This window comes from Acanthaster planci, linkage group LG11 (genome assembly GCF_054643075.1).
Source record: "Acanthaster planci isolate LZ-2023a linkage group LG11, COTS_SCS, whole genome shotgun sequence".
NCBI classification, from domain to species: domain Eukaryota; kingdom Metazoa; phylum Echinodermata; class Asteroidea; order Valvatida; family Acanthasteridae; genus Acanthaster; species Acanthaster planci.
Genome location: NC_141787.1, coordinates 13503763 through 13523467, shown reverse-complemented (window position 1 = coordinate 13523467; position 19705 = coordinate 13503763). Strand labels below are relative to the sequence as shown.

The 19705-nt window shown below is 40.5% G+C and overlaps 2 protein-coding genes across 2 annotated transcripts in view; one reads left to right on the top strand and one right to left on the bottom strand.

Moving 5' to 3' along the window:
• The window catches only part of dnmt1 (DNA methyltransferase 1), a 35060-nt gene that overhangs the window by 7049 nt on the left and 8306 nt on the right, over window positions 1–19705 (bottom strand). Inside the window, exons 2-26 of the mRNA XM_022238920.2 lie at window positions 11928–11976; window positions 11438–11499; window positions 11019–11064; window positions 10432–10847; window positions 9791–10012; window positions 9577–9640; window positions 9355–9438; window positions 9033–9142; window positions 8697–8815; window positions 8308–8400; window positions 7838–7989; window positions 7382–7459; window positions 6975–7078; window positions 6270–6438; window positions 5614–5838; window positions 4564–4772; window positions 4142–4247; window positions 3681–3905; window positions 3266–3330; window positions 2955–3078; window positions 2233–2464; window positions 1636–1754; window positions 1181–1252; window positions 846–969; window positions 183–334 (exon numbers count right to left, since the gene is read on the bottom strand). Coding sequence (XP_022094612.2) covers window positions 183–334; window positions 846–969; window positions 1181–1252; window positions 1636–1754; window positions 2233–2464; window positions 2955–3078; window positions 3266–3330; window positions 3681–3905; window positions 4142–4247; window positions 4564–4772; window positions 5614–5838; window positions 6270–6438; window positions 6975–7078; window positions 7382–7459; window positions 7838–7989; window positions 8308–8400; window positions 8697–8815; window positions 9033–9142; window positions 9355–9438; window positions 9577–9640; window positions 9791–10012; window positions 10432–10847; window positions 11019–11064; window positions 11438–11499; window positions 11928–11976 — 3421 coding nt within the window. The remainder of the gene's footprint in view (window positions 1–182; window positions 335–845; window positions 970–1180; window positions 1253–1635; window positions 1755–2232; window positions 2465–2954; window positions 3079–3265; window positions 3331–3680; window positions 3906–4141; window positions 4248–4563; window positions 4773–5613; window positions 5839–6269; window positions 6439–6974; window positions 7079–7381; window positions 7460–7837; window positions 7990–8307; window positions 8401–8696; window positions 8816–9032; window positions 9143–9354; window positions 9439–9576; window positions 9641–9790; window positions 10013–10431; window positions 10848–11018; window positions 11065–11437; window positions 11500–11927; window positions 11977–19705) is intronic.
• Window positions 15273–19504, top strand: LOC110981386 (uncharacterized). The gene is made up of 6 exons (XM_087143687.1): window positions 15273–15409; window positions 15611–15800; window positions 16780–16860; window positions 17267–17389; window positions 18194–18243; window positions 18695–19504. The coding sequence occupies exons 2-6, from the start codon at window positions 15695–15697 to the stop codon at window positions 18770–18772; spliced, it is 438 nt and encodes a 145-aa protein (XP_086999813.1). The 5' UTR covers window positions 15273–15409; window positions 15611–15694; the 3' UTR covers window positions 18773–19504.

Here is a 19705-nt window from a genome sequence, read left to right as displayed (position 1 = left end):
CATAACCGACTTTTTTTCTCATCAGTGACACGATACCCATGCAATAGCCATGAACAATACTTTTTCCGGTTGAAACAATTTCTCATTCCACTTGCAGAGAAATGGATCCTAGAAAGGATAGAAATAAATAGCGACAACTTGCCACCGTCCGTTCTTTTGGGCTAGTGATGGCTTCTGCTTACCTCCATGACCAAACTGAGCAGCAGATTGCAGTCCTCAGTGAACACCGTGCTGCCTGGATTGTTGAGTCTGTAAGCCTGAGCAGCCGGCTCATCAATCTCAATGGCCCACTTGCTCTCGCACAGACCAGCCTGGTGGAAGCCCTCTGACAAGCCTGACATGGTGTATTTCCAAACATGCAAGAAGGTTAAAAATTTAACTAAAAACTCTCAGAGACAATGTGAACAGCCGTCAAATTAAGTCTCTGTATGACAAGATCCAACAAGTCACCATCTCAATGCTGAACATATCGAACAAAATGTGCCTTTAAAGCAATTTTGTTTTAGTTTGCAAAGAGCAAACTGAGCGGTATTTTGTATGTATCACTTAATCGGACACCTAATGAATATGGGCATGATTTGGGTGAAAGATGTCAAGGGACCCTTTCTGCTTTTCATTCTACCAGATTCCTTTAAAATTCTTTAACGCAAAGTGAATGAGGCATTTTGTAGTAATAAACTGAACCGGAGTTAAAGATAAAGCAAACACAGACAGAAACTTAGGAGCATATGAAGCAGACGGCCATCCCAAGAACATTTCGCTGCGCAGCAAATATACAATGATATCTAAGACTTCCATAACATTTTCTTCTTCTACCCCTAAAGCCACGGATAAAGTCTCATTACCTCCACATCCAGCAAACACGTCCAGCGATTTAAGTTTCTGGAAACACATTTCTTCTTCCTCTTCTGACTTGACGGTTTCCTCAGACGATTTGCTCTTTCCCTTCCCCTTGCCTTTTCCCTTACCCTGAGCAGAGAAGACAAAATTTTCAAAATGATGCTATGATTAAACTGGAACATGAACACCAATCAAAAAACTAATAAGAATATTTCATAACGTTCAAATTAGCACTAACTTAGAACATTACCTACCGTCATAATAGACCACTTAGCATGAGAGTAAATGATAAAGTCAATTACGAAAATCTTTATATCTATTCGTGCCGACAATGTCTTACCTTCCCTTTGATGCTTGTGTTGCGTGCCTCTGGAGGCGGATCTTCGAACTGTCTGGTTTCACTGTTGTAAGCCTGGAAAGATATTTACTTTTATTTATCGGTGTCTCAATTAAATGCATTTTTACAGCTAATGAAAACCTGTACCAAAATCTGATATCCTTTTGGTTACCTAACTCAAATTGTAGAAAATCAGTTTGAACTTTCAGACATTACTTTGAACAAAATTGTCTTTGAAATTCTTGTTTCCTCTTCAATCCCCTGCAATTAACAGCAAGATTGTCACGCATCAAAACACAAAATCGCAAGAGTCCCCAATGCTGACTTCAAACTCACAAAGTACAGACTTTGCGAATCTTGCCGATTACCAAATGGCAGCTTTTCCATAAATTCCTCTCAACTTAAGAAATACACACCATGATGATTTTTATGCAAAGTTCCGTTGAGCCATGACTCACCTCCAAGAAGTAGAACCGATACTGCCCTCCATCACTGTAGTCCTGGATGGATCCTGGAACATCATCGCCGCAGACGACCACCGGCTTGCCCTGAACCCCCGACAGGTCAACCGTAGCCTCTGCCATGTAAATACACACCAAAAAGAATGGATGACAACTGAACGCACTCATCCATTAAGAGAAGATGGGCAAATCCGAGGTTCTCAAGACAGCCTAAAGCAGAGAGAAGTTATCGTTCCTATGGAAATAACAATCAACCATCCCCAGGTTGGATATAAAATCCTCAGCAGAATTGCTACTGACTGAACCGCTGTACAACCAACAAAGCGAAAGCACTTTCATCCAGCACAGCTCGCACTTCTGCCTATAAATTAACTTTTTACAAGAATCACAGTTGATAATTTGGCGGCAGCTGCATGCAAGATTTTTCATTCAGGTGACGATCACAGCCTGGACCTCCACAATAACAGCACTGGTGTTCTAATCTTCAAACAATTTATGAAGCTTGATATACTTTAAATGTCCTGCATGAACAATTTTTTCTTGTAGGAGGGATTTGAACTGAGGGCCTACAATATCGTCGCATAGGTGTCCTACCCTCATTGCTCCAGTAAAGCAGGTTCAGATCCGACTGCTGGCCCGCTGAGGCACCCTTGTGGGTGTTCTCCGGCCGGTAGAACTTCTGTACTCGCAGCTTGATCTCGTCTGAGCCCTTGCGGGTGAAAATGCCAACGATGCGACCTATACGGAATGGCTCCGGACATTCACGGTTGTTGCCCTTGATGTAGTCTGAGGTCTTGCGGTAATACTCAGGGTGGAGCTCCTCATCCTGTCGTGGGGAGGGAAAAAAAACAGGAATGAATGAAAGTTTAACCCATTACTTTCAGTACAAGCTCTGGGATGTGGGAATGATTTATCCCTGAACAAGACGGCTGCCAAACAATTTCTTGTGGAAGGAAGACAACGCAGTCTATAGTATATATCACTAAAAAGTGATAGTATCTTTTGGCAAGAGCTGTGTGCATTAAGTTAATCTCAATAGCAGGGCTTGAATTGAATGACAGCCACATATAAATATTTGCATTTTGTGTGGCCTCTGTGCCCTTTCCCGATTTAATTTTTGGCCTTGGTGACCTACCTAGCCTACTGGCCTTGGTGCCCTGGAAAATTTTGCTTCATTCAAGACCAAAGTGGCCTTGCCCTGAAAAATACGAAATTCAAGGCCTACAATGGTAAGGCAGATTTCATGTTGAGGTCCTTGTTGGCGCTCTGTAACAGTCTCCAATACCAGTCTGATGTGTAAGTCACAGAAGTCTTACCACTTCTTTCTTGGCATTCTTCTTGGTGGGCCCCATCTTTGCTTTGATGTTGAAAGAGAAGGCATCAGGCATCAGGAAGACACTGTCACTGACGCGGTAGTCATTGCCTTGAAATGAACATGAACTGCAAATAAAAATAGAAAATTTGAGAAGAAATGTACAATTTTGCACTCGAAGCCCAAAGGCATCACTGCAGTTAATGCTAATTTATGGGCACAACAAAAAAATATTTTTCAGGTTAAATAATCTCTGATGAAACCCCCAAATGTCCAGTTTTGAAAAGGGAAGAATCACCACTGACATAAACCCACCTGTAATATATTTTGCCATCTCCATCTGGGTTTTTTATTTGTTCCCCAACCTGCGGAGTTTCTTTCTGAAAAACAGAAAAATCTAGAGAAAATTAGACAGGATAATTTTGCTGATTGCAACAGTAAACAGTTCAATGGCTTATCACCAAGGGCAAACATTTTCTCAGTTCAGGTTTTAAACCTAACCATGACGTCTCTTTGAGCAACTCCGAGTCCTACAAATTCTCCTTTTTCCGGAAACCGGTGACACAACTTCCTCTAAACCTCAATTTGAATCATTCAAAATGAACAGTAAGCCGCAAATAAAGTATAAGAGAGACATAACTTCCAATGAACACCACTTTCACTCAAACTCGACCACCTGGTCGAAGGGTAATGCATTTGACTCAACTAACAGGAAACAAAGTCATTTCACCTTCTGGATTTCCTCAGTCCTGATGCAAACTGCGCAGAATCGGTGTTTGGGGACCCCCTTGGGCCTCGCCACCGTCTTGACATCCTCGTAGCGCGCCAGCTCAGGATCATACCATTTCTGGTAAAAGAAGGTGCGGTGGTCGTCCTCCTCAATCACTGAATCATTTTCTGGATTCTCGATCCCGCCCAACGAGTACCAGTCGGGTGACGCCTCTTTGTAGATCACCTACAGGTAACACCAAACAAAAATAAATTTCATTTCACGAACATACATCTTCTGCTGAGTTTTGTCCTTAACCCAACTTGTTTCCAAAGTAAACGTGGGTTCTTGCACAGCTTTGGACAGGTAGGACTTTCAAACGAATGCTCAAACTGGATAATCAAAACTTTGCATTTCTTCCCATGGCTACTACCTCAGACCAAACAGGCAGTTCTGGGAAAAAAGAAACCAAAAGGTCTTACCTTGCACTTGGAGCTGACGGAGGCAAGATAGGTGTCCTGGCATTCGTCCACTTGGAAGAGCTCCAACGGGTCTGAGGTCTCACCCAGCACCGTCTCTGAGCCATACCTGCAAACCATCAAGCCAGTATGTCAGAAACTGAAGTAGGCTTGAACGACGCATTTGCTAAATTGCTCATTAAGCAGCCTCATTTGAAAGCAGCATTACCTTTTTAGGCTCAAATGAGGGTAACATTTTCATGTTTATGTATTTATGTTAAAACCCCTGGTTCAAGATTATGTACCCAAATTCATGTGCTAATCCAGCATCAGCTAAAAACCTGTGCTGGATACTACAGTTGGTTACAGTACAGCCGGTTTACCATTTTTCCCTATTAAAGTAATTAAAGTGTTTAAGCGATAGATGTGGCCCATGTTTTACTTACATGAACCAGTGTGCATGGAACATAAAGTCCTCTCCTTTGTCTTGGTACATGTACACCACCTTGGCAATGAACAGAGGCCGTTCAGGGTCATCAGGATGGACCAGGACGCAGTCGCCGGCGTCGATTTTCTCTTCACCGACGAGGGCTGAGGCGTAGTAGCTGCGCAAGCCCTCCACTTTGATGGGGTCACCCAGCCAATCCACAGGGGTCTGAATATAAAAACCAAAACAGAGTTAGGCTGTCGTAATATTAAGCGAGGAACTATTTTGCACCCTGCGCACTATTAGCACCATGCGTCATATGGCCACTCTCCTGTATCATTATGGCTGAATAAACACACCGCCAGGAGTGTCTGGGAACTTCATCAAACTTCACCTCACCTTGGCATCTATACAACACTGAAATCCCTTCAACTATCATTTACAGTAGGGCCGTGTATCTACACTAGGTACGGTTACCGGACTGCTGTCAGGAGCTGTTTCCAAATATACCCAGCAAGAAATGAGACCGAGGGGTACCCCCCAACATGTCCAATCCCTATACACATTCCAGACTATTGTTACTCAACACATCCCCCCCAAGATGTCTGAAAGGAATTCCCAGATTCCTGCGAGACAATGGGTAACACAAAGCAGGGGGGGCTCTCTCCATCTCATACCTTGCTGCATATGTTTCCGAAGTACAGGGCAGGGTATGTATAACCCCAACTTTACAATGAAAAAGGAAGGTTTTAAAACGATTTCAATGGAGAATTTTGTTAATAAAATGTGGCTTCATAGTATGTGGCCAGGTTTGGATTAGAATACTGTTTTCATATCCGTTTACAAAGGTTGTTCATGAGCATTTGGGGAAAGACAGAATCGAACATTTGAATGCAGATCTTCAGAAAAGCTTGCTTTTTTTTCCTTCCGTGAATTTTGGAGTAAAGATTCTCTTACTGCTACCCCGGTGTTTTATCTTGAAGGCAATACCTAGTTCCAGTACCTCCTGTGAATGCAGGGCACAAATTCACAGTAACAAAGGAAACATTGGCTTCTTTATAAGTTTTACCCTTTGTTTTCTCTTGGTCTCCAGGGCCGTCTTGTGGCCGCGGCGCCGCGTGTCCACAATGTTCTCCTCCTCTTCGTACTCAGTGTCATCATTGTCCTCGGCTTCTTTGACGGCCATGTTGGGGCATCGCCGGCTGATGCAGGCCTGCTTGCTCCGCCCTGTACCGCCAAACTTGATCATGTCCCTGCAGGCCACGCATTTGCCGCAATCGGGAGCCTGACACACCTGTAGGTGGGGCAGAGTGGGAGGAGAGAGGGGGCAGCAGCCAAAAATCAAGGGTTGAAAAGGGGAGGTTATCAATCCACCAATCAAGTGAACAGCAGAAATTGTTGATTAATCTCCGTTTTCTGGAAAGAAAAGTACCAAGGCCAATTTCACAGCCATAAGAAGAGAACATATCAACTTCGAACTTTGACACCTCATTTGCAAGGTCTCTATCTCGACTGGGCTTCATCAATTTGGCCTTTTTTCCTCAGCACCAAAAACGGCATTGCCATGCAACCTGCAACACTGGTACATTATTTCAAATCAAGTTTCATTCCAAAAAATTAAGATCTGGACAAATTCCTTGATAATTAAGTTTAAAAACCCTTTTCCCCCGGTTCCAAACATAGCACTGTTATGCAGTACCCAGACAACAGGAACAGCGACTTTACCTCACAAATGCCGCATCGCCTCTTGCGGATGATGTTCCCTTGCTCCTTCTGGATCTGTCCCTTGAAAAAGATGTCAAAGATGTTGCGGACCAGTGGGGTGACGGTTGCCATGGAGCGTATGGCTCTCCTCTCCACCTTGGGCTTACGGGCAGCCTTGCGAACTGCTCGTCTTAAATTGGGGGAAAAATTGAAATTTTGGAAGACGTTAAACCTTGAATCATTTGTACCTCTTTAAACAGAGACTCAATTTACTTGTAATCTAAGTTTGATAGGGAAAGGGTTTACGAAATAAGAGATCCACCGCACAATCTTCAGAGGATGATCACTCAAATTCTAGGCACAAATTTGACAAGTCATGCACCCTCACCCCAAACAGTAACCCCAAAAAATCTTAAGAATGTTTGGCTTAGGTGAAAAGGTTTCATTTGCTCCTCTGTATAACATGTGAGTTTCAATGGACAGCTCTATTTGTGGAGAAAATGGACAACTAACACTTGATTTGGTCCATGCCAACTTCCGTTATGAAATTCATGGAATCATGGTTAGGCCATGTTGTCATGGCATTGTTACTGTCAGGCTGTGTCTTAGAAGTAGCTCTGAATTACATCAGAGTGTTTATAGTCTGAAGTAAAGACTGCTGGTATCTTGTTAACAATTGCTTCTCTACGATGAGTGTAATGGGGGAGGGGGGCAACATCAGCCAACCTCTTTCCCAGGGTGACACCAGCCAGCTTGATGAGATCCCTCATGCAGGGCGTGGTGATGAGTAGAGTTTCTTCTTCGTCTGCCCCTTCGTCGTAACTCTCCACCTACAAATGTTAAAATGCATCCCAAGAGATGGCAAATTTCAGAGGCAAAATTCTAAACCTTCAATGTTGGAGGGACAGCAAAGCTCTTTTGGAGAAAACCCACCCAAACCAACATTACTTATGACTTAAAGTGCTATCTAAATAAGGTAAATGTTACAGAGAGATAGGAGGTTCAAACACGGTATTCATGAGGACATGAGATATAATTCCAGACTGTCAAAAACGTGAGAAATAAACCCCCAAATGATAAGGCATTTTACAATCACATCACTGGTCTGGAAGGTAAGAGGTAATGCCACAAACCTGTTCAACAACAAACTGAGCATGACGCAGAAGCGAGTCCTCGGTGAAACTACTGCAGTTCTCTGGAGGCACGGTGGTCTGACAGAGAAGAAAACAGAAATCAAATCAATTGCTAACAAAATCTTAAAGGAATGAATAGCGAAAAACAAAGAGGGCAGGAACTTCATGGAGGCAATAGCCTTAATGCACCTGGTCTTTGCTTTCACTGCCCACTGAAACGTCCCCATAGACAGGTTGATTTTCTAATACAAGTGGCCTTAGCAAATAAGAAATTGCCTTGCCCCTTTAAGAACGAAGTTCCTGCCCTGAAGATCCCACACTGATTTATCTAAAACGGGAACAACAAAGAAACAACACAAAAGCAGGTTGCTTGAAGACCTTAAATGCCTCAAAAGTCTGACACATTTCCTCAGGCCGTTTTTTTTTTGGCTTCGCTATACGGAGGTTTTTCTATACCTCAATCTGGTTGATGAGGTCCTCGTACTCTGCCTCAGGGTTGTTCTGCAGGAACTCAATCAGGATCTTGCTCATGTAGATCTTCTCCTGCATGGCCTTCCAGAACGGCGTGTATGCCTCGGAGGGTGCCATCAAGATGTACTCGGCAAAGGCTGTGAAGGGAAGCAAAGATAGAAGCCATGATGAATGGGACTGAATACTGCAAAACATGACGTATGCTTAACAGGAAAGATGACAACTTGAAAGAATCCAGCAAAGCGGACAAATTGAAGATGACAAGGTTTTTGCATTGCTCGCAAGCCACATATCCCAGAGCCAAGAACATGTCACTAGATGCACATCCTATTTGCTTTATCACTGTGTGATAGGTCTGCTCAAAAGTTGACACAACAAAACGGCAACCTTCAAAAACTGATGCCTGAAGTTGAAACAAATTCGAGAGTTCAATTTAAGTCTGGCTGCTGGCTTACCTGTTCCAAATCCAATCAAGGCCTTCTCTCCCCCATCAAATCCGGCCGTCCACCATTCATTGATTGGCCCCATGGCCTTGGTAGGAATACCGCCTAATGCAGACAAAAGCAGAAAACATGAAAGAAAACAGCAACACAGGTACTATGCTCTCCTACTCAAACTTTCTGTAATTTAATATTTGTGGCACAGTCAAGATTAGGTTTCATTCTTACATCAAGAGGGCAACTCTACAATTTTGGCCTCGGAAAAGGAAAAAATAGGTACTTCCAACATGCAAACGAGACCCGATGTTTTCAGCTGCTTATGGCATTGATGAGAATTTTTCTTTAAATGGGGGAAGAGGTAAGACAGATTGCTTCTAAAGCTCTGCAGGCTTTATCGTTTTTACCCTCAGTGCTGGAGTTGTCGTCATAGATGGGCTTGACATAACCACTGAAGAATAGCTCCTTGTTCTTCTCAATGAGTCCCGAGTCAAAGGGGCAAAGATGCGTGTTTTTGTCATAAACACTACAAAAAGGATAAAAACAAAGAAATGGCAGATTCGACGTGATTTTCTAGAAAAGGCTACCCTGATTTTCAGTTGATGAAAATCATAGCATTCCTGCATTCCATAACATTCCATGTTCCATCAACATAATAACTTGAGAGGTAACAAATCACCTTTCAGAAAGAAAAAGTCCTGGAAATATTTTCCAAAACGACAAAGACTGAAAGATAAACTCACCAGAAATTTGTGATTTTAAACTGCAGTCTTTCATCATACCCCATGGCTTCCTGTTCATCCCCGCTAAGTAGCGACAGACTCGGGTCAGTGAGGGTCACAAACTCTTCACGCTAAATAAAATTAGGACAAATGAAATCAAAGAGATTAAAAAATGACTATAGTCTTAACAAAGAATGTTTAATGCAATGTCAAACACACCAAACAGAATCAAAAAGTGACCCAAGGAAATGTAATTAGTTCAAAGGGAATGAGAGATCGCATTTAAAAATATTGAACCCTTTAAATGACAAATAAAAATCAGAAAAAGCAAAGATATACTAACAGCATCTTCTGGGTCACCGGGAAACATCTTCAGGTCAGGATCGTCCAATAGTTGACGGCATTCCTTGCAGCGCGGTGGAGCTTGCTGGAAAAGGATAAATCGTCATCTCATTCAGAATCAGATTTTTCTCAAAGCCTCTTAAACTTACAAACTTTTCAACAAATTTTACTAACAACAAATGAGGCCATTAGAGGGTAAAAAAAAGATAGGAATGTTCATTACCTTTGCAGGTGATTTCGGAATGTTTGCTGGAGTTGTGGGCTCTGGCCTCTTCCGCAGTTTCGGCCTGTAAGTTGAAAAATAACAGTGACGGTGGAATACTTCGTACAAATACGAATACAAATTAGTACTCATGTGTGAAAGAGTGCTTGAGTAAATGCCCCAAGGACACTACCAGTTAACAATATCTACTCCACAATTTTCCAAATGAACATACCCATCTTGGAATTCATCTTTCACTTCACCATTAACATGTTTTGCGATGTCTGTGTCAGTTGTCTCGTCTTCGACAGACTCATCATCCTCCGTCTTTATCCTCTTCTCCTCTTGACCTCTGACCTCCTCCTTGACCTCTGAACTCCCACTACTGGTGCTTGCCGGCATCTCGTCAGACATACTGCAGCAGGATGCAATCTCCTCACTCTTGCGTTTGGCGGGTCTGAGGGGAAAAAAAGCAGATGCATGACCATGATTCCACAATTCTTACTGCAATCGATCAGTCACCCTAAATGTAGCCCAGCGGTTGTCTCGCTCAGGAAGTCACACGTCTGTGAGTTTTAAAAGAGGGAAATGTATCTTGCTATTTTTGTATTGACTCAACACATTAAACATCCAGAAGTTATGTTTATGGCATTAAAATGAATAATTATAGCTTTGTGTCATTTACTGTGGTACTTCTAGTGATGTATTCTTCTATACTTTAGCTTAGAAAGTTAAAAACAAGGCAGGAAAAATATTTAAAAACTTGGCTTCAAAAAAAAAAGAGTGATTACACCTCATTGCAAAGAACGTTAAAGGAACTACATAATTATATTTTCCAAAAACTGGCCTCTCTGGAGAGGCTCTAGGAGTGCTTACAATTTGGAAAACATGCTGAGGAGGCTCTTCTGTTTCGGGTCGACCTTCGGTGACCTCTTTCGTTTGATAGAGCCAGACTGGGAGGTGGACTTGTCATCTTCGGGGGGACTCTCGGTCGAGGATGATTTTTCCTCTTCGCCAAGGACTTTCCTCTTCCTCCTTCGGGCCTTTATCCCCTTCTTGACCTTCTTGTCTTCAGCTGGGGAGTCAGTGTCCATCTCTTCCTCTGACTGGCTGGTGGTGGTGGAGTCATCCCTGCCGGCATCGCTGCCATTGCCATTGTGCACGCTGCCGTTACCATTTGCCAAATGGCCATTCTCAGCAGGTGGGGTCGTCACATTTCCATTCACAGTTGGGTTGGGCGGCTCTTTGAGTGCATTGGTGAGCAGAGTGTTAACTTTGGACAAGTATCCTTTCTGTGAAGTCATTATTCAAGACAATATTTAAGTTGCCTTTCTGAAATTGTCTGACGTCAATAAAATCAAGCAACTAACTAGCTTCTAGGTCCAGAGTGCCGAACCCTTAAAATCCATGCAAAACTGAAAATCACTTTTTCTAGAAAGTATAGTCGGGTAAAGATGACTTACCTCTGTCAGACTTTCGTCTTTCAGCTCTTGATCCAATTCCTTCAAACTGTAAAAAGGCAATACCACAACTAAGTGACAAGTCACTTTGGCAAAGTATTTTCTTGGCACCACAAACCACTCAGACATAAGTTGGCCGTTTACGAAAGCATCATGAATTCATGGACTAAATTGGCCAACAAGAAGCAGAGTAAATCATTGGGAATCTTGTTGGGTTTAGCATGATCAGGTTTAAATTTCAGGGGTAAATATTAATAGGTAAAAGCTGACGGAATGATTTCACTAATTTGAATGCTGTAGGCCTTTTCCAAACATTCTTCCCCCCAAAAAAAAATCCCTCCCCAAAAGTTCAGAGTTTCACATTTGTTGACTTTGTAAAGGTAAAAAAGATTACATTCCATAATCCACACTGGATACATTACCTTGCCTGGGTGTCTTGGGTTAGATGTTCAAAGAGCAGTTTACACTTCTTCTTGATGTATCCCTTTAAAAATAAACACAGACAGACTAAGGTTAATTCTTACACCGCATATGTTCCCATTAAAAATCTGTCTAAATGCCGAGATTAATGGCTGAGCAAGGAAGCCATGGCACACTGATTTGCATTTCTACAAACCGCTAGCACTCCTTGTCCAAAAAAGTGATTTGGTATGGACTATGGACCTTTTTAACCCATTTTACTGGATTGTGCTAAATGTAAAAAATACCACCCTGTGTGCTTCAGCCACATACAAGCTATCCACTCATTAATTACCCTCACAACACATCACAGCCCAGCATGAGTGTGACATCACAGGAAAAAGGTTTATACAGAACTGATGGGTGAAAATTTAGGGCGCATTTCTTTTAATAACTCTTGATATGAAACTCAGTTTCCTCAAACAAAACAAAGACAAAAAATACACTTCCCACCTTCTCAGTCAGGTCGCCATCCTTGAAGTCCTGATCTAGATCCTTCAGTCTGAAATCGACAAATTTAAAATTAAAAGCAGTAACTCCTTGCCTAGAGTCAGTTTTCTGCATCTAATTTAAACACTGTATATGGTCGTGGTGTTCTTTTTCTTAAAGTATGAAAAGGTTGTGTTTTGTGTTCTTAAACACTGCGATCCCGTTCCTGCATGTAACAACAGAGGTTGTGCCTAACAACTGGAAGGACTGTGACACAACACATTCCATTCATAAAATGTCAAGAATTCCTGTGGGTTTTACTTGGGGTCAGTACTTTATTTAAAGTGGCAATAGTTCAAGAGCCACAGATCTGGCAGTCTTTATGCATAACTGCATTTTGGGAGTGTGAGGTGTAAAAACTCACTACTCTCTGTCCAACTTTATCAACAAATACATGTATCTGATGTCATTCTACAAACCAAAACTTTGAGAGAGTACCTTTCAATTCTTCCATCACACCACCTGAGTAGGCCAGAGTTATACCCATTGTGGATATGTTGCAAAAATGCATGGCCAGTTCAGTGACCAGGTTCCAATTCAGGAAACCTCACGGAGAGAGTAATGCATATGCTAACCACTAGTCGTCACACTCAGTCAGGTCAACAGGGGAACTCAGTGCAGAAAGAATTCCATGCCAGGACATCAATCGATACAGTGCACAAACCCATGAGCACGATGAGTCTGGTCTGAATAATCTGAAGTGTTTTCAAAGTAAATGCTTCAATATTCCTGCGAACTTTGACCTCTGTGATGGTCGATATGCCACTACAGGGAAAAATTAGTGATACATGTGTACGTACCCAGCAAGAAATGAGACAGGGGTACCCTTCACACACACACATCCAATCTATATACACCCTAGACTATTGTCGCCCAACACATCGTCTGAAAAGAATTCCTGAGGTTCCGGTGAAACAATGAGCAGCAAGGGATTTTCTGTGTCTCTTGCTTCATATGTTTGTGTAAGGCTACGGAATTCTTCCCAAACGTCTCTCACCACTTGACCCTACGAGACTTACCATTGCTCGGTATTACATTCATAGTGCATTCATTTCTGTTGTGGGAAGAGTTCCATATACAGATGCCAGTAATTATTCCCTAAAGTGACCTGGTCTTAGCCATCAGAAAGCAAAAACATGTCCAGAAAAGTTCAATTTAGGAGAGAAAACACCAAGTCGTTTACTGAGAAAGCACTCCAGATTTTTCAGACCAGTCTTATAGGGTTTGTGCATTATCATTATTTATTTACACCAAAATGACAAGGACAAGCAAAAGCTGTTGGGTCCGAGTGCATGAGCGCACTGTTCAAGTGTAAGTGATGTCTGTGGAGCAAGTTCCATCCTGCACGTGGCTCGCGGTGATCTTTGGTATGGCGCACGCTACCCTCTACACTGTATTCACTGACTCTAGCCTGTTATTAGATCTGAAAAATTGTTGCTGAATATTTACTGAATGAAAAGAGAAACCAGAACATTGTAAAGATTGAGTATGCTTTTTCATTAGAATTACTTTTTATAACATATTTGTTTTCATATTTCTCTGCACTATTTCCTTCATTTTTAAGGAGAACAGAGTTCTCTCTGCTTCTTTCTGTACCGATGACCACATCAAAGAGGTTAATTGACTAATGTAGAATGGTTTGGGTTTCCCTTTAATGTTACTCTTCAAACATGTGACAATTCCATATTAATTGGATGTACACATATTGTGTCCGACCACAGAAAGATTTGAAGTATCAAACTTCTTTCATTGTTGATATTACTACAAGTACATATCATGCAATTCTCTTATAATTAACGTTTTCACAGTGACTTTCGTCATCTTAGGAGTTATGTATTTAATTTCTCAATTCTTGTGTAATTTTTAGATGAACTATAAAGCAAGCGCAACTGTTCACGATGAGAAAGGAGAGCTGATGATCTATGTCAGGGTTTGGATGGAGATGTAACTTGTCAATGAGGCAGGGCATGTTACGTTCACCTGCTAAATGGTTGATTTCTTATATGTGTAACCAGTAAGACAACATGGAGTCATACTATGTCATTGCACTCTCGTGAATATTGTGAACAACTGTCATGTGATGAGAGCAACCGGTGTTTTCCATGTGGCCTAATTATCATCTGCATTTTCATCTTGATGAGAAATTGGTTAACAGTCTGAGAACATTATGCGCAGTTCGTTTTATTTGTCCACATGCTAATAATTAATGTTCCAAACATGGTTAAATCCAGTATGAGACGACATTAATTAATAAATATTTTAACTGCTTTTTATAGCTATAAGAGTACATTACATTTAATCATTACATTTAATTAATGTAATCAAAAAATGGAATTGTCTACATGAAAACGTACTTCATAATAGCATGTTAGCTTATTTTCTCTAAAATGCATCTATAGCTAATCTTATCTGATGCTTGTCTTTGTAAATCAGCTGATCAGGAAGAGTAAAGAGACAATGCGGTGTTAGTGTTAAATTAGTGCTTTTCTGTCATAGGTCGAAATGAAAGTTTGTTGAAACAATAACATTCTATTCACAGCAATCTTTGATGCACTTTGATTTTATATTCCAATAATAGGTTACAGAAGTTGAAAGTATAGACATAATTATTCAAAACACAGAAAAATATTACATTTCAAATTCGTGAAAACGGATTGCTTTCTTGTGAAACAGGTTTATATACTATTACAAGAGAAATACCGCCACTACAGTGCACAAAAATATTAATAAATCTGAAAATCGGCCAAAAATCTTTGTTCGTTTGTTACTCTTGTTTTCTTGAGTACAGCCAGTACCTAGTTCATTTCGTTTTGCTAGACCTTTATGGGAAAATGAAGGACTCAAATAACTGTCCTTGAGGGCAACATATATGTATTACAATTACAGACAAGACCTTAATATTTGGCAGTACTTGGAAATATTTTGTATCTAAATTCGGGCCCGTCTTTGTTTGGAGGAATATGCCAAAGCTGTGTCGGATAACAATAAGAAAAAAGGTTTTTGGTTAATCCTGTTTATGGAATACGGATACATTTAGAAAAATGGCTAGGGTTTAGAATTCACCCTCTTTCCTTCAACAGCTGAAGTGTAGACATCATTCAAAACCACTTTGTCGAATCCATCTCAGATGTTGTGCCCCAAAACGATACCCTTTATGATATGCGGTAAAGGGGGACCCCAATGTGACACAATGTAACTAATGTAAAGCTACATGTATATACCCTAAGGCTATTGTGCCTACTGCACCCCCACTCAGAAATCTGAAAGGAAATCTAAAGATTCCACCAACACAAAAGAAGACACAATAGAAGGGGGTCCCCCTGTACCGACTATCTTGCATCATATTCCCAAAATACCTCTGAAACTGTATGAAGGGCAAATCTAGAGAAAAGGGCATTATGAAATCAACCAGGAAGAAGCAAGGGAAAAAAATGTTAACAGAATAGGTGAGTAGGTCTACCATCAGTGGGTGCACAGGTCACACTTCAAAACACACTGACCATTCCATGTAGAAACTTTGGATCAAAGCATATTATACGGAAGTATAGCCACCAGTGTACATGGAAATCCCCTTATTACATGTAGTTACGTACATGTACTATTCATTCGCAGTATCAGGAAGTAAAAGTACTCTTATTTTCATGTAGGTCACTGACAACAACACAAGGGAAGCGATACATACTGGAAGAAATCGTCTCAGACTGAATACAGTCAGCAGATCGACAAGAAGCATGGCGACAACACTGCAAATGTTGATGTTAGTGACTGCAATGGTTACACTATCCCACGAGCAAGAAAAGACACAAGTGATGCCAAAGATTGCCTATGAGAACTGCGGTAAGTTTAACAATAAAGAACACATTCTAATCAATCAACAAGCGGCACGGAAATAGGAAAACTATCAGAATTGCTCATTGCTGGCAGATCAGATTATGTCCAGTCTCTGACATGTATGAGAGGATCTAAAGATGTACAAGCCACCTCTGTTAACCATCGAAGGGAAGTCACCATGCGATCAGGTGAAGTTAAGAGCGAAAGACCCTTAGTGAACTCTACAAAATCTGGGGCAAAAATTACTTTCAAATGTAAAAAAAAAGAAAAGAAAGAAAGGTTGATCAGCGGGAGAAAAGGATCGCGGCACACTATATAGTATGAAGAGAAATGAAGTTATCAACGAGAAGAGAAACATGAAGTGTAAAACCCCATTTTGGTCATCAAAGGGTTAAAGTTCAAATACCTGACACGTCGCTTTATATTTGTAGCAAAACACTTCCAAAATAGTCATCCGTTTTTACAAGACTAAGATGTACATCAGACAATAAGTGTTCTGTGACAGAGATACTTTTTGAAATTGTTTTCGGGTTTTCTATTTCGTGTCTAATGACCTAAACCTCCTTGGTAAATTTAGTAGTAAGTACCAACAATGCAAGTTACCGGGAATGGTTTGAGTCTAAGCAACTATTAACCCTAACTCCCTAGGGACCATTGAAATCATGCATATGCTCGTTGGATTCAGAATGGTTAGGGTTAATGCCCAAAACATCAAGCACACATGTAGCATTGTTACTGGCATTTTGTTGGGCAGAAACACAGTAGGCAAAAGATTTGCGATTGAATCAAAAGTTGAAATATTACAGTGTAAATAGTGGTGTTTTTTGGCCAACAAAACAACCGTGCATGTGAAACATCGATCTAATCATTGGCAAGAAACTAAAAGAGTTAAAGTCATATTTATTTTATTTGACAGTCCAAAATATACATGTATTTATGGATCTCGTGACACCTGTAAGCTTTTGATTGATTTTCTGATTAATAGGACCACCATTCAACTTGACCATATTTCCCAACCCACCAAAAGTCAGACAAGTACTCAACATTACCGTCGAAATTGTAGCAGGTAAGTTGGTTTACATCATTACTCAAATTCTAAAAATTACAATGCCTGTTTACACGATTAAACATTAGAGACAAGAAAAAATACCTCGAAAGAATGAACATTAAAGCAAAGACCTATTTCTACAAAGGGTAACAAAAAAAAAACAAAGTACGAGCAAATAATTCACACTCACACAAAATTGAAATAGGGCAATTTTATTGCCAAAATTTCAATTTGCATAATTTGCTAAACAAACCGACACCTATAGGGTTGGCCATGCAAAGCAAAATCCATCACCCCGAATAAAAGAATTTAAGAGTTACACCGGCATGAATTCTGCATGGTTTAGAAAAGGTCTTTGTAGGTCTGACCCCAGAATCATCCGACTGTCAAAAGATTCTGGTGTCAGTTTTTTGCTTTCTTGCAGCTCATGATATGGTTGCTGGAGTCCTAGAAGCCTACATGAACTATTGGCCGTATCACTACAAAGATGTCTACTGCGCTGATGGTAAAACAATCGATCCTAAAGGTTGCTACGTCACAAAGGGAGGTAGGTCCAACAGTGACTAGAACCTTAGACGCCTAAACTGCAATACCAATGGTTAAGGCTTCTCAGCTGTATAACTATGGTACAATGTACTGACTGAACTGTACGCGGGTTACCTGTCAGAAGCCACAATCCTGGCCAAATCTCGTCGGGCCCCCCAGCCACCCACCGGCTTCATCTTAAAGTTGGGTCTCAATGCACAGTCTGCAATTCAGCTCGAGATGACAACATTGACAGTGGAGTGGGGGACCTGGGGAGGGTATGGCCATTGACACGTATCCCAACAATTTTGGCCAGGATTGTAGATACGATCCTAGGAGATGTGATTTTATGTTGACCAACCCAATCGATAGATGTGGTTTATTACTGTTCTAACCCTAACAATCCTCAATCCTTCACCTGTTGGACGATTGGGGACTGCTAGGGTTAATTATGCAAAGGTTTCCCAAAACAGCTGTCGGGGCTCTTTAGCTTAAAAAGTTGATCAGCTGTATAGTCTAATCTTCAGACGTTTATTATTTTGGATTTGGGGGCTGTGCCCAACGTGTATTACAACACTGTATACTCAATGTTTGCCCCGAAAACTTGAGAAAAAACCACAAGCATACTTGTGTGGGACTCGAACCCGTGACTTCCTGCTTACTAGTGCAGACGTCTCAACCACTCGACCAATGAGCTTGCCAGTGACAGCTGGCAAGTTTAATACTATACTTAATTTAGTTTAATATTATACTTTAAATCCACAATTAATTTACATCTCCCCGGCACAAATTCATCTATTATTTATTATTATTATGTCTATCATAGAAAAGAGAGTGATTTCTGACATCATCTGGATCGATGATAACTTCAAGGAGGTAAAAAAATTACTTTTTACACATTTTACGTTACTACAAGAAATAAAATCTAATTGAATTTTTTCAAAAGGAATTTTTAAACCACCAGGGGCCCTGGGACTATTTTTGAACGACTATATTTTGAGTCCAACCACACACAGATCTAAGCTCTGTTCGTCAGCAGATATTTGAAAGAAAAAGTTAAAATCACTGGTGTTGACTTCTTAAATGGAATTTTCAGTGACACTTCATAGCAGGATGTCGATTAAGTATACATATATATAAAACTGTGAAAGTTAGCGGTTTTCATTTCATTTCTCTGGAACCCCAACGCTGATTTAAGTTTTGTGACTTCTTTGCCAGAGCTGAAGTTTTGAATACATTACTCTAACAATACATCTATTTGACACATGAAAAGTCTTCATTTCAGAAGTAACCTGCTGTACAATCTTAATTTTTTTCTTACTTTCAGATGGACTATAAAGGAAACGCAACCATCCGTAATGAGAGAGATGAGCTGATGATCTGCATTAGGGCTTGGATGGAATAAAGTAGTACACGCTTAAGACAAACTTGACCAGTAAACAGGTGGCAATGGATTAATGAATCAGAAATTGGTTGGTTTTTCAGCAAGAACGGCCAGTCAGAATCAGATTTTACGGTCATGAGCTACAAGTCAAGAGAGATAATAAACTTTTTTATCCGATTTATATTATCTATTTCCAAATCTTCCTGGGAAAGCTTATCTAATGAAACAAATCAAAAGCTGCTGCTTCTTTAATTGACTAGTTTTTAGCTGCTTTTTATAGATGTAAGAGTACATTAGATTTAATCATTACATTTAATTTAATGTAATCAGAAACAGGAATTGTCTACATGAAAACGTACTTCATAATAGCACGTTAGCTTATTTTCTCTAAAATGCATCTGTCGCTAATCTTATCTGATGCTTGTCTTTGTAAATCAGCTGATCAGGAAGAGTAAAGAGACGATGCGGTGTTAGCGTTAAATTAGTGCTTTTCTGTCATAGGTCGAAATGAAAGTTTGTTGAAACAATAACATTCTATTCACAGCAATCTTTGATGCACTTTGATTTTATATTCCAATGATAGGTTACGGAAGTTGAAAGTATAGACATAATTATTCAAAACACAGAAAAATATTACAGTTCATATTCGTGAAAACGGATTGCTTTCTTGTGAAACAGGTTTATACTATTACAAGAGAAATACCGCCACTACAGTGCACAAAAATATTAATAAATCTGAAAATCAGCCAAAAATCTTTGTTCGTTTGTTACTCTTGTTTTCTTGAGTACAGCCAGTACCAAGTTCATTTCGTTTTGCTAGACAAAATGAAGGACTCAAATAACTGTCCTTGAGGGCAGCATACATGTACATGTATTACAATTACAGACAAGACCTTAATATTTGGCAGTACTTGGAAATATTTTGTATCTAAATTCGGGCCCGTCTTTGTTTGG